Source organism: Parus major, chromosome 5, assembly GCF_001522545.3.
Source record: "Parus major isolate Abel chromosome 5, Parus_major1.1, whole genome shotgun sequence".
NCBI lineage: Eukaryota > Metazoa > Chordata > Aves > Passeriformes > Paridae > Parus > Parus major.
The window spans coordinates 41844400-41859745 of record NC_031774.1 but is presented as its reverse complement, the minus strand read 5'-3'; the positions used below and the strand labels follow the sequence as shown (position 1 = coordinate 41859745).

The 15346-nt window shown below is 33.7% G+C and overlaps 1 protein-coding gene across 11 annotated transcripts in view; it reads left to right on the top strand.

The window, feature by feature from the left end:
• CEP128 (centrosomal protein 128) overlaps window positions 1-15346 on the top strand; it is a 100551-nt gene that overhangs the window by 34243 nt on the left and 50962 nt on the right. For all 11 annotated transcript variants that reach the window (XR_001522261.3, XR_001522262.3, XM_015631530.3 and 8 more), the window contains 5 exons: window positions 1942-2592; window positions 5803-5967; window positions 8967-9140; window positions 10704-10763; window positions 12415-12607. Coding sequence is in view for 9 of the 11 variants with exons in the window: in XM_015631530.3 (XP_015487016.1) it covers window positions 1942-2592; window positions 5803-5967; window positions 8967-9140; window positions 10704-10763; window positions 12415-12607 (1243 nt within the window). In the remaining 2 variants the exon portion in view is untranslated. The remainder of the gene's footprint in view (window positions 1-1941; window positions 2593-5802; window positions 5968-8966; window positions 9141-10703; window positions 10764-12414; window positions 12608-15346) is intronic.

Genomic DNA, 15346 nt, shown 5'->3' with positions numbered 1-15346 from the left:
AATCTTTGACATGGATTTTACCACTTTTTATGTGGCAAATATATTCACATGTTAAAAGCAGTGCTTGAACTCTCTCTATTTAAGAAATACTGTCAGTGTTTGTTCTTACTTTTAAGGTTGTGACCATCCTGCTAACAAGTTTGAGGTAGCTGTCACTGGTGAAGAAAGTTTCTTTATTTTAAGATATGAAAGATCAAATAAACTGTATGCCATTGTGAAGGAGAAAAAAGTACAATGTTTCATGTTCTCAATATAAATCTGGAAGCAGTTTACTTATAGAGATATAATCAATCTAGATGCAGCATTTAGTATGAACTTGAGATAACTAGGAGAACATAATTTAACTAGCTATGAAATATAGACAATTAACATCTGGGACAAAGTTCTATAAAACCAATAAGGAAAAGGAAGAAATGGCAGTTTGCTGTCTTTGATTTCTGTTAGAAGACCTCAAAGGGTTGATGGAAAATTTTCAAAACTGGGTTGCAATCATAGCTTGCAATTTTGAGATTTTTGAAATACTGGCAGACAATGGAGGGGCTATAGAAAGATTGTTTAGGTTTCATTCTTTTGGAGTTATTGGGATAATTTGGTTGAAGTTTTGCCCATGTGGTTGTCTGTAATATTGTTTGACAGTGGAGCTTCTAACATGTTTTGACATGTATGTTCTTTTAGCTATGTAATATAGAAAACATACTCAAAGCAAGTAACTTACGGGTTGCAGTTTGAAATTTTACTAGAGCTTTGTTTTTGTTTTGTTTTTGGTGATGGTTTGGGTTTTTTTTGCAAATCCTTCAAGTAGAATGACAAAATAGGTTTAGGAGGGTCTTTTTGTTTTTAGTTTGTTTTTTTGAAAAAACCCATGATGGTCATCAGTCATGTCCTCAATTTATTATATTTGTATTTTGCTTTGCATTGCTTATTCTTGATAATTGCAGATTGTTTTATTATTTTTAACTGCACACTCTTAACCCTAATTGCCTTTTTGTTCTGAATTATTTCAAGTAATTTTGCTATATCCTTAAGAAATGTGTGTTGCTTGTGAAATTGGTGAAAAATGCTCAGTAAAATTTAGTATAAAATTTATTAAGTCAGTTTAAAGAACCTGATATATTCAAACAGATTGCCCAAACAGGTTGCATAGCCTCCCTCACTGGAGATATTCAAGAACCATCTGGATGCAATCCTGTGCCTGTGTTCTAGGATAAGTCTGCTTGAGCAGGGAGGTTGGACCAGATGACCCACTGTGGTCCTTTCAAGCTTACACATTCTGTAATTCTGTGGTAATTTTAACATGAAATATATCAGTGTTAGAAAAAACACCCAAATCCTTATGATCCTAGGAAAACAGTGGCATTTTGATTGCATTTGATTGATTTTATTTTGGAGATGATGTTATTTCTTCACTTTGATGCATAAGTGAACCATAGTTTTAACCGCTACTAATTCATCTACTGTGCATAATTTCAAAAATAAGTTAAAGTTGGTATACTTCATATGTAATATTTTTGAAAATTAACAAAATAACTCACCATATGGAATGGACTGTAGCTACAGTGTATATATCCAGTAGTCATCTCTGTATGCTGCTGCATTACTCTATTAGATTATTTTCTCCACCTTGCTATTTGGAGGAATAAAGAAACACCTCTCAGTCTGCAGAGAGAGAGTGTGAGAAGCAGGGAATTAACCAAAACTATCCCTACTTAGAAGATTAGATAATTTAAGGACAAGTCCAAGTTTGAGATTGCACATGATCTGTGTGTAAATTTAAAGAAACACTGAGTACATTTGAACTAAGTTCATACCAAGCAAAAATTTTGTATTTTCACATACATATGCTAATTGTTCCATAGACATTCCTGATGTCTAAGGACATCCTTCCAACAATTGTCTTTAATTACTTCAGATCAGAATGGATTTTTTTTTTTTCTTTTCTAGGCCCTCAAAGACAAAGATGATCTCAAAAGTCAGCTTCTCTCAGCTATAAACCAAATAGAAAACCTGCGGAAAGAGCTGGATGATGTGCTTACAAAGAGAGCCCAGCAGGAAGAACTCCTCCACTGTAAAGAGGTAAAACTGAATGAAATGCAGTCACACCAGGTATCTCTTGAAGAAGAGATCAAAGAAGTTCAAGGTACTGTAAAGAAATTGGAGAATGAATTGAAAAAACAAGTCTTTCTACAAAATCAAATGCAAGCTGAGAAGGAACACTTGAAGACAGAGCTTGCAACTATTAACTCGTTTCATAAAAAAGACCAAGAACAACTCCTAGAAATGCAAGCAGATGTAAAAAATTTGAGCGCTGTACGCGTGGAACTAACAAACAGAATAGCAGAAGAGGAGAAAGCCAAAAAGGAATTACTTAAGAGCCTCTCAGACCTCCAGAAACAGCAGGAATCTAATCATGAAGAGATGATTTCAGCTAACAGGCAGCTGAAGATGGAAAGAGAAATTCACCAACAGGAGTTGGCAGATCTTAGATCAGAGCTACAAAATGTGAAAATCAAACATGAACAAAATGTTCAAGAGCTCAGGAAACTCCTTAAACAAGAAAAAGATGATGCAGAGGCTCAGATAAGAATGCTAAAGGTACTTACTGTGAAGAATTCCAATGTCAGACTTCCCCTTCCCTCCCACACATCCCACACACAGCTCCTGCCATTGAATGATGAAGGTAGTAAAGCATGGGCTTTAAAGCACTTAACACACATCTTATTGCAGGCCATTGTAAAAGTTTAAAGTTTGGGGTAAAAAATATAACAGTACATATTTAGGTCAAAACCTTAGTTCAAAAAAAGTAAAACAGATATGTCTGTGATTAAGATAAAAGGAAATATACAATGCTGTCATGTTTTAATATGGCATGCAGGTAAAGTCCCAGGTGACTGGAAAGGGGAAAGCATTGTACCCTACAGTCCACCCCAGGACACCATCTTTTTAAAGTGTAGAAAGGAGAGCTGTGGGACTATGATCTGTCAGCCTCATCTCTGCTCCTGGGAAGATCATGGAACAAAACCTTTTAGAAGCTACACTGAGACACATGGAGGACAGGGACAGCCAGCACAGCTTCACCAAGGGTGAATCCTGTCTGCTCAACCTGGTGGCCTTCTGCTGCTGGAGTGCTTACATCAGGGGACATGGGAAGGGCTACACACATCATTTATCTGTACTTTGTAAAGTATTTGACACAGTGCCCCACAACATCCTTCTCTCTAAATTGAAGAGAGATGGATTTGATTAGTGGAATTTTAGATAAGAAATTGGCTGAATGATCACATTCAGAGTGTTGTGGTCAATGGCTTAGTGTCAAGACAGAGAGTAGTGAATAAGTTTTGTGCCAAGTAGTGGGCAAATGCACAAGATTCTCTTGATTGAGGGACTGTAAATAATACAAAATAGAAAGTCATATGCATCTCTAGGAAGAGCTGATGAAAGCGTGTCATCCTGTAGGTGATTTGGTTACTTTTTGTCTGAACTCATCATTACATTGCATTTGGATTTCAATTTTATGGACATACTTTTCTTCCAAATTAAGGTAAACATACATTTTATATGTTTTTTATATTTTTTTATATATTTTTTTTTTTTTAAGTATTTTGTTGTTAGAGTAGTGCTTAGGGAAATCCAACAGAAAAAGTTGTGGTTTTTTAACCTACTAGTGTTTTTTTTTCAGGTTGCTAAGATTTTGTGTCTAGCAACCAGTTATCTTTTACTGTTACAGTAATAATTGACTTTATTTATGCCTCGGCTGTGTCCAACCTTTGTAACTGTTTTTGGAAAGGAATATACATATCCTGTCCAAAGATAGTTCAAGCTTTAAAAATAAAGGTCAGTTGAGAGAGACTTGAGGAGTGAAGGGAAATTTAATACATTTGTAGGATCCAAAGCCTTAAACTTAAAAGCGGATGCATTTATGAGTTACTTCCAGGAAATCAAGGGTACAGAGTCCAGTATTTAGAGGACTAACTTCTGCATAGATTGTAAAATAAAGTGACTTTCAATTTTTTTTGTCTTTTCTCTCTTGCCTCCTCTGTATGGTACTTTCTGCCTCTGCAAACTTTTGCCTGGTTTTCTGTAGTGCAGCACTGGATTGAAAAAACTATTAAGTAGTTAAGGATTTTTTTGTGTAGTAGGGAAGGTACCATAAAAATATTGTATGATGCAATAGAACTAGAGAAGAACATAGAGTTTTTTGAGATACTAGTGTTAAGAAGGATCTTACTGTTTCATTACTGAAATTCTGATGCTTAAACTTTTAATTTGGTTCTTGCTAGAACATCCTAAATGATTCCCAACCTATGCCTCTATGATGTCTTATTTGGTATTTAAAAGGATAGACATGCTAGGCATAGGAATTCAAGTGGTTTACTTAGTGGTCCCCATTTGGCCATGGAGCTCTGTATCTGTCCCTTAATTTTAATACATACTCTCATTTGCTTTAAAAACATGCTTGTTTTCTTAGAATGATGACAACAAAATTTCCTACTGCCTGACAGTATGGAAGTATTTGAAGTATTAATCTTTAATCTAAGGTTTTGTAGAGATATGTATATATACATATAAAATTGTGTCTATTTATTTTTAAATTGCTTTCTGTACATTTTCCAATTGTGCCATCCATTTTTTCCTGAAGATTATTAAATGTTGAAATTGGGTTCAATAAAGATCAATTAAATTGTAGTCATATGTACCTTGTCTGTACTGGAAATTAGTAAGTATTAACTTTGACTTCTGTGTCTCAAGGGTAATGTAGGTGAGGGATTTTTTTCTTGGATTGTCTCCATCTGCATAGATATTATAATGCAATTACCTTTAGTAGGAACTGAAAAGTTGATTTTTATAAGCATGTTCACAGAAAATGTTTTGAGCATTGCAAGCTTGACATTGTGTTCTTACGTCTTTGTAGACTGTGGTTGCTAAAGTTCTTTCCCAAATTGTCTTTTGGAAGTTTTTGTAATCTGTTTAGTGTCTAAATTAGTATCTAGATTTAGTGTCTAAATTAATTCATAAAACTTCTCTCCTTATCCTTCTTCCTCATAGAAGTTACAGTGTATTTGGGAAATAGCATTTTTGCTTTTCCTCAGAAACTTACTTTGCAAGTTTATTTTTTTAACTGCATCCCACACTTCAACTAATATGAAACTGGCTTTGAGTAATGTGTGTGTTAATTTCCTTCATTGTATTTTTTAAAATTTTCTAGATATTTGTAGAGCATTTCTCAAACCTTTCATTTTCAATCAGTTATTTTTTTCACTGGGAAAAAATATATGTTATTTACTCATTCCTTTGGGGCTTTCTTGATCCTTATGCTTTCTTCATTTTTCTCTGCAAAGTTTCATGAGTAGCATTAATCACACAAAATAATAGCACTAAACCTACACAATTCTAGAACTTAAAAATACTAAATCTTTGCTGTTGTTTCCTTGCAGCTATAAATTTAGTATTGCTTCCTGAAATTAAATTATAGTTTTAGACTTTCTGATTCCAAATTATTTTAGTAATGGAAAAGCTGTATAAATACTAGGCTTCTCAGGATGATGTAAGCTGATGAGTGTAGCAGAGCTGAAATAAAGAATCTGAAACTTCTATTTTCTACTTTTAAAACACTGTATGGTTCCACAGCTCTGTGATGCATGTTTTCCATGTTCAGATAAGTAATTGCACCTAGTAGAACTTAATTTAATTTTTTACATTTATCATTTGGCGGTAGTGTTCCACTGATTTAAAACTTTAGAGTTTGGGTGTGTTTTGAAATAACCCATACAGTGACTTTGTTATCTGTTTACCCTTTACCATCAGATGGAGCTTTTAGAAGAGAAAAACATAATCAAGAATCAGTGTCGACAACTGGAAAAAATCAAAGTTGAGTATGATAAATTGACAGAAGAATTAACCCAAAATGAGGAAGAAAATATAAAACTGAAACGGAAATGTGAGTTTCTAAAACAAGAACTGGAGAAAAAGGTACAATTAACTGATTTTAACCATGATTTGTTTCTCTGCTGATAAATACCTAAAATAAATTATGGATTATAGAAATAGATGGTAAACCTAAAAAACCCCAGCATGTATGTATTAAAGAATGTACCCTGTTGTGCCAAAATGCGTGGTTTCTATATGAATGAAAGAAGACAAAAATACTTTGGCTGGATTATGAACTGTATCCCTTCAAAGATTTGCTAATATTATTTAGGACTAGAAATACAAATACTGTTGCTTGCCTGATCTCTAATACAGGTAACTAACACATGTTTAATCAACCACTTCTAGTTTTATTCATTTTTTTTCAAGATGCAGTGGAGTTATGAATAATTTAGAGGTAATTTGAAGTAGATATGCAATGTAAGCATAGTAAAAGAAATTATGACTAATGTTGGGGTAGAGGATTTTTGGGTTTTTGGGGTTTTCCTTTATAGTATAGTATAGTTTTATAGTATAGAGATAGAAAAATGTTAAACTTGGCATTTCTTTAGCTTGCTAAACTATCAGGAAGTGGTTTAAAAGCTCAGCTTGTCAGACTAGTAAAAAGTATCTGAAATGAAAACCCAAAAATGTGTTCTTTTCTATGTTGGTGTTTTAGTTCTATAATATCTGTTATTTAGAAAATGTGTTTATAGGAATGTATATGGGCTTCTGTAGTCTGTTTTGAATTAGCTCCAACCTCACCTAATATTGGGAAGACACCTTTTATACCAAAATCATCTCTAATCTCTAAATTGAAAAAGATGAGAAAAGTTTTTAAGCATCCAATCCTGTGGCCTTAACTTTTGAAGGTAAAGGCAGATGGAGACTTCTACTAAATTGTATTAACAGTTAACTTAAGAGAATATTTGCTATTTTGGTTTCGTGGATTGTCAGAAGGGATGTTAGGGAAAATAATACTACCTCTTGAGAAATCTCATACTAGCATACAATTGAGGCAATGCAGTAGAAGCTAATGTGTTGCAGAGTACTTTCTTTTCTATGCTTTTTATGCTTTTAATATTCTGTTCTTAATACAAATACTAATTCAAAGAGACATAGGTGTTACAGCTAGCTTAGATTTATTTTTTTTCATAAAAGGTGAAGGAACAGAGCATAATGGGAAATGTTTGGTTTCTTTCTTTCCTTTTCCTTCTGTGCATTTCTGAGTCATTAGTGACTTGTTTTCTCCTGTAGGCTCTGGATGATGTAGAATGATAAGAAATGTTGGCACATTCAGAAAATCAAGTAGATAAGAAATAAAAAAATATTGTTATGTATTCTTTTTTAGTCATGGTCTTTGAGAATGAACTTTGACATGTGATGGACTACATTCAATGAATAGTTAGGTAGCAAAATACTTATACTGGAAAAATATACAGTACAATTTTATTACTTTCAGAATACTGATCTAGGTCAAAACTGTTATTTCAACTCCCATCTTTATAGTACAGAAATACTGGAACCTATCCATCTTGAAAAATCTTATGATTTGTTCAGTTTGATATAACTACTGTCTCAAGTGTTTTTGTATTAATTAAGTGAAAAAATCAGGCTGTTTATCAAGTATGGTTGTTTCACATTTGTAGGCCACCTATATTAAAACCACCTATTTTTCTAACACCTATATGTGTATATAATTTTTATATACATATATATGTATATAAAATATGTATGTATATGTGTATAAAATATATGTATGTATATATAATTTTATAATGTTATTTTCTAACACACACACACATATATATACACACATACAACATCCAGAAAGGAGGTAGCAAGGTGGATGTTGGTCTTGTCTCCTAATTAGCAAGTGATAGGACAAGAGCAGATAGCCTTAAACTGTGTCAGGGGAGATTTAGATTGGATATTAGGAAAAAATTATTTATGCATTGGAACAGGCTACCTAGGGAAGTGGAGTCACCACCCCTGGAGGTGTTCAAAAGACACATACATGTGGTGTTCAGGGATATGGTTTAGTGATGGACTTGGCAGTATGGGGTTTTTAGTTGGAGTTTATGATAACTGAGTTCTTTTCCAACATAAATGATCCTATGATTCCATATATATCTCATTCATTGAATTTGGGCGTTAGACATTACCTAACTCCACATTGGTGTCTCATACGAGCAGTGTTTGAAGATTTCCAACAAATAGACTTCAATCAGTTGTACCTTGTCATTGTGGAGGTCCACAATTAATAAATTTCTGAAATGCTTGCTCTTCTTACCATTCTTGGTGGAATTTGCACACATTAGAATTTGCTTGTTAAAATGTTTGACCTTTGCTGCATTACACCGTCCTGATTTAACAGCAGACAGCTGTGTTTCAATTTCACTTATTCTCACAAGATAATTTTTTTCTGTATTATTTATGATGCGTAATTCAATATTTTAAGTAATCTAGCAGCAGTTTTGTTTGGTTTTATGGTAGCTCTATCAAAGATATAAAAGAAGTGAATCTGATTTTTAAAAATATATGTAACATATTTAATCAACTTTCTGACATTAGGTGATAAGAAAATGCTTTCCTCAGTGCCACTCACTCTCCTATGAGATATTCTTTGAGTAGTTTTCCTTTGAGGGCATACTGACTGCAAATAAAATTTTTCTTCTGGGATCTCTTTTCTGACTATAGAGATTAGATGCCTAGAACAGATTCAGGGCAAAAGATAGTAATGGGAGTATCTGCTCTGGACTCTTTTTCTACTCATGAGGAGATTTGTAATAGAACATCTATTTTTCACTTTGGAAATACACTTTAAGATTGTTGAGTTTAGATTTGGTGGCAGTTTCTTCATAACTGATTTACAGCATAATAAGGAGAATCAAGGGTGGAAGTTAAAAGTGCTATTAGAAAATACTATTTTTCTAGGCAGGGAGTTGAACTTAGCATGACTGAGTATGGTCTGGTTATAAGATTGAAAGATACATGGCTAATGACATATATTATTAATGCAGTTATTTATCTTTGTTTTGTTTTCTCCTTTTTCACTCCAGGAAAAGCAGATCAGCAATGAAGATCATTTGAGAAAGATGAGTGAGGCCAGACTGCAGTTTAAAGATCAGCTGCGTCACTTAGAAATGGAACAGCAATCCATTCTCTCCATGATAGGAAGTGAAATTGATGCTGCTTGTGAGATCTTTTCTCGGGAGTCCATGGAGAAATTCAAAGTAATTCTAAGTTTTCTGTATGCTGCAAGTTTTGTTCTCTTCTTAATGGAAGTTTGTAGTGGAACTTGTTGTGCATTGTTGTCACTGTTGCATAGATAATCATTCTAATAGAATTACGGATATTTAGCTGGTACAGAGGGACATTGCCTGGTGTTAGAATGGAATACTGTGAAAAACTGTCCATGCATTAATTGGTACTGCTTGTTTTTTTGTTTTTGTTTTTTTTTTTAATACTTCTCCTTTTGCTTGTGTGAAAGGACCTTTTATTAGCCAGAATTTTGAGGTAGGTTTTCTTAGGCCAGGTTCCTAGAATTGGGAAGTCCTTAAGAAATACCTTAAATGCTTTTAATGCTTTTTTAGAATTGGGAAAAAATGAAAGATTTTTTTTCTGTTGAAAAATCATTTGGATGCTTTGTTTTTTTTTATGTACAGAACTGAGCTCTGAAAATGAAAAGAGTTTATAACCTTCACTTTTGAGGAGCAGGTCCTTGTATCCAGAAAGTTCAGACTTAAATTTTCAGGAAACTGGCATCTTCTTGTTGTCACAGTTTGGATTATTTTTGCTATTTTACTACTTGTCCTGCAACCCCTGTCTCCCTGTAGCTTTTCTTCTGAGGATTCTCATTTGCTCCTCAGGAAGAGAAACAACTCTTCTTCCCTCCATATGAGTCTATGTTACTAATCCTCTTCAATCAACATTGTACATTTCTGAGAATAAAGAGAACAGACTGACTCAGCTTATTGCTACACTTAAAAGTGCTTGATCTAGTGGCTTTTTAGCCTTAGCTGCAACCCAAAGTACACTCAGATTACTTTTTTTGTCTTGCTGTTTAAACAGAGAATCCTTTGTAGTTCCTGGTCATTCGATTGGACTAGGCTGCTTTCAAAATCAGTTTTTTTCACAATTGACACCATTTCTCCATTATAGATGGAGTTGGGGTGTTGCAGCACAAAACTAGATGAGAATTCTAGGAAAATGTATTTGACAAACAAGCTTTCTCCTCTGTCTCCTTACAGATAGGTCTTTTTTTGTATTAAGTTTTGTAATCTGCTGTAGTTGCCAGACTTTTGATCATTGAGCCATGCCTTCTTGGAGTTGCTCCTCACCTTGTGCAGAGTTTTTGGTTTCTGGATAAAGTTTTGCAGATCCCTGTTTATACAGTTCTTAGTTTTTTATCACTGGTAAACTTAAAGGAGTGATGAATGCAAATTTTTGACTACATAGCTAATGTGAAAAAAAGTTAATTTTGTGGTCCTGGTATAAATATTTTTTTAAAGGTAAGAAATTTCTTTTATAATATTGTTCCTGTGCCCAGAACCGCAGGTATTGCCAAGGTTTCTAAAAAATTTTGCCCTTTACTTCAAGAAATTGCTGTTGCAACTTGGGTAAGCAGGAGGAATTTGATGGATTAATATTTGTATTGAGAGAAGTCAAGCACAAGGCTTAATCTTCCTTGATAAAAAATGCATTTCTTTGATGAATTTCCTGTAAGCAGAAAAGACTTTCTTCCTTCTGTGTCTTAATTCCCATTTTATGTCTGTTTGTCGCCTGCTTTTTCATAGGCAATATCCCTTACACCAACAGTACTGAATGATCCTCATCGCTGGTTAGCAGAAGCAAAGGTAATAGTCAAGCCTACTGAAATTTTACTGAGTAAGCTAATATTCAGCATTTGATGGTGTAGTGGGAGGTGTCTCTACACATTGCAGGGGGTTGGAACTAGATGATCCATAAGGTCCTTTTTAGCCCTAACAGTTGAGTGTGGGGGTGAGTCTGTGAATGGATGGGTCTGGTCTATTTGAAAGTCCATTTAAAATGGCACTTCAAGGATAAAAGAAAAAATGCAAAAACATTCCTTTGGCAATTATTCTGGCACTTCCAGACTGTTACTTCAACTTACAGAATGATTTTCTGAATGTTTCTATCAACAAGAAATAGCCATCTCTATATCAAAATAATTAGCAATGTTGTTTTCACAAAAAAGGCATTGAAATAAGAGCAGTGATAACCTATAGATCTGGTTCAAATTTTTTTAGACAAGTAAAGCATGAGAATGTAGTCAGCAGGTTAAGTTTCTCTTAACTTTCTGGCATTATCACAAGGCTAGAAATTATTTTAAATAAGACTGGTATTTATTCAATAGATTTGATTCTTGGAAATGAATGGTTTTTCTGTCCCCATTGAAGCTTTCAGATCCTGTAATGAGGATGCACACATGCTTGAAAACATCTTCAAGGTGATGACCGTAACTCATAAATCTTGCCTTTCATTTTGCAGCTTTACTGCAGCTCCCTCAGCTCATGAACATAGCACACTTCTTACCCAGTATCTTTTAAAAGAAATAAATTTCTCATGATCAAAATAGATCACAAACTGTGGAAGACAACTGGTATTTTTGCTTCATGTAGAAAGGTCAAAGCCACAGGAGAATTGACTTAAGGAAAAAAAATGGCAAATGTTTGCATGCAAGAGATGGTTATTCATAGTGTGTGGTCTGTGTAAGACTTGTAGACCAAGAAAGGCTTCCATTATAGATAATGAAGATAAGATTGGAATCAAAGGAGAAATGTAATGGAGGAAGTATTTTCTTCATTTGAAAAAGTGACGCTGACATATTATTGAACTTTCAAAGAGCATACATTTTACACCTAAGTTTGTTTAGCTGCTAGAGGGACAGCATTTTAGATTGAATGACTGCTTAAAATGCCACTTTTATTTTCTTTTGGTTTTCAATAGGTTGTGCGAAAGTGTTCCAATTGATCACTTCTAGATTCACTATGTTGATCACAACCTTATCAATGAGATCTTTTTCTCCTCTGAGTGAACCTTAAATATTGACTTCTGCTAATTAGAAAGGATTGATGTCACTTTTTTTAGAAAGGACAAATACTTTAAATTTTGTCAACTTAAAATAGATAGGGAAAGGTATTCTGAAAGGAAGGCCTATCTCTTGGTGTCTATGTGTGCACTAATTCAATGTGAATTTCCATATCTACCCTAGCAAATTCATGCTTCTGATTTAAAAGAAATAATGTAATATAAAAGAAAATCACTTTATACATACAGTTATCAACCAAAACATGTCTTTTGGGTCTCCTGAAAATCAACTTAATGTTCTCTTAATATATCTGAATGCCCTCTATTATTGTTATTCAGATAGCTACAAATGAGTAATCTGTGACTCCAAAGATAATTTGGTCAGCGAACATTTATGGCCTCTTATTTTTATTAGAATTCTTTACATTTTATTGTATCTTTTTTTTTTTAATGTAGACTAAGCTTCAGTGGCTGTGTGAAGAGGTAAAGGAAAGAGAAAGTAAGGAAAAAAAGCTGCGATGCTACTTGCTGCAAAGCCGAGAACAACTCAAGCACTTTACACAGATAAAGGAGACTGAACATCAGTCTCTCTTTAAACAGATAAAAACCCAAGAAAAACTTTTAGAAGAAGTTCACCGAGAAAAAAGAGGTATGTTACTGGTTCTATTTTTGTTAATAAAACAGAATTTAAAATTCTATTAATTATAATTTGTGTCACATTCATTATATCAACTAGTTATTTCAAACTTCAGTGGGCTAATGATAACCAAGAATAACGTTTCATTTGTGGTTTTTTGCTTTTCCTTGCTGACAAAAAAGGCAAATGCAACCAGCCACGTTTCAAACCAGTACAGTGGCTGAATAACACACGAGTTTAATTCATGCACAGTGGATATAGAAATTATTTCCCAGCTGTACCATCTGGGACATTGCACGACCTGGGCAAAAAGGGATTATGTGAGAGTCTGACACAGGCTGAGTTATACTGCTATTTGCATAGCTTGCTGTGTCATGGTACGATCTTTCCTTGTATTCTGTTCCCTCAGTTTTGAAAGAAAAAAGTTTTAGGTTTTCTTCAGAAATCTTGTTCCGGCCTTTATTCAGGACTCCATGCTGGTATAACTGGACAGAATAAGTATTCTCTTTCATTATTTTGTTCGTTATCACTTTGTGCTGATTGATGTAGTTTCAGATAAGAGTAAACTTTTAGTGAGTGTATTTACAGCTTCTAGTAGCTGACTTATTGAAACTGTTTTGTGAATTGCTGCACAAACAAAACTGCCTGGTTTTGGCAATAACAAAGTTAACATACTGTGTTCTGTATTTAATATAATAGTAATGTTGATAACACACTGTTATAGTGTTGATAACACTATATGATTTAGTTGTTGCACCCCTCAGTCAAGTACTTTTCAATCTTCCATGCTCTAATAGTGAGAAGGTGCACAAATAGCTGCAAAGGAGCATGGCTAGGCCAGGGGAACTGGCAAAGGCATATTCCATATATTAGAACATTTTTCCCAGTGTACAAACACAGGAGAGTTATCTGGGAGGAGCCAGTCACAGCTGGAGAAGGGACTGGACATTGCTTGGTGGTGAGCAATGGTATTATATATACATCACTTGGGTTTTTTTTGGTTTCATTTCTATCTTTTTTGACATGTGCATGTCATGACAGTGCATGTGACAGTGTATGCAAGAATAATGGATTTACAATCTCCACATGTATTTAATTGGTTTGTTTTACAGTTATGTCAACTTAGATTTTTCTTTTTATTTTGAAAATTATGACCTTTGTTATACCAAATGAGTTAATTTTAAAGTTGTAGAAGATAGAGAAATAATAGAATGTTTATTTGTTAATGTGAGTTTTGAGTACTGTAGTTCAACAAGGGATACATTTAAATGTTTAAAAAGTATAGTATCTTCTATATAAAAAAAGGGTGCAAGACAAAATCTGTTTTTTGTATCTTGAACAAATGCTCTTACATAGTCAATGAAAAGCACAGCCTTGATTATGATGCAAATAATAGAATGTAAACATGTAGATAGTTTAAAATGGATAAATGACTTGAATGTGAAAATTGTAAAAGCTACTTTCCCAGAGGGAAAAAAGAAAGCACAGCTAAAAGCATAAAAAGGTGTTAAGCCAGAAGGAGAAAGCCATCCATCAAAATGACAAAAAAATTAAATTAGGGATACAGAATGCTGGTTGGCTTTTCTTACTTAAACATAAAAAATTGAAGTACTTACACAATACTAAGGCACCCAGTAATGACATTTTGGGCAAATTCCAGGTGCAGGAATAAAGTAAATGAAGTCAGAATGTATTTAATTGATAAAAAAAGCACTTCGCTATTTTTTTTAACACCAAAGTATCCTTTATGGTATTGCTAAATAAAATGGATATTCAGTCAAATTTGATCAAATGGATGAATGTATTTTTTGCTGGAATGATGCAAATTTTAGATGTTGCATTTTATCAGATTCTGTGAATAACCATGAATATCCATGGATGTGGTTGACTGTCCCCACTGATACACACTTGTCTGTGTACCTGATATAGTCTGAAAATACTCTATTAATTTAAATTCACATACATCAAAACTTATGAAAAGGAGACATAGAAATTGTATTCTCAAGAAATTAATTTGTTCATTTCCTTTCTGTGGATCTGATAAGGTAGTTTACTCATGGTTTTTTTCAGGGAGAAAGAATAAAAATAGAGATTTATAGTGGACATAGCAAAAGTAGGTGGCATAAATATTTAAATTGCTTTGTTGATGAACATATTTAAGGAAGTTTTGTTAGCTTAAATAGGTTTACTAAATCTTTTAACTATGTATTTTTCTGTCTTCCCTTCACCAAAGCATTTGTAAATACCTTGGGTATTGTAGGCTTTTAAATCTCCTTATGAATCTCTGTAGAAGTGTTAGCATTATCACAGTGGTACCTGTGGTGGTATGAACTGGTTATCCATGTGGTATAATCCTGACAAAACAAGTAAACTAACAAAGATTCATGAATGAGAAAATAGACAAGGAAGCAAAATACAGTTGTGTTGCAAAGAGTTTCAGGATTGTCTACAGAGTAACAGAAGTTTGGTAGGTGATGCTTCAAGATCAGCTGCATTTGTTTTGGTATCATGGTGGAGAGTTTAGAAATTCAGAAGTCTAGCAATATTTATAAATGCAGAAGAAGCGTGTGAGTTTTGATGTCAGGTTTTCAGATTGGGGCTTTGGATACATTTAATGACTTTATGACGTATTTATCCAATTGGATATGTCAATAAGTAATAAATTGGATTCTATTTTTGCTCTTAGAGTGATTTTGGTCTTACAATCAATTTTATTTCACTAGCATTGCAGTAGGTATTTAATATGTTAAC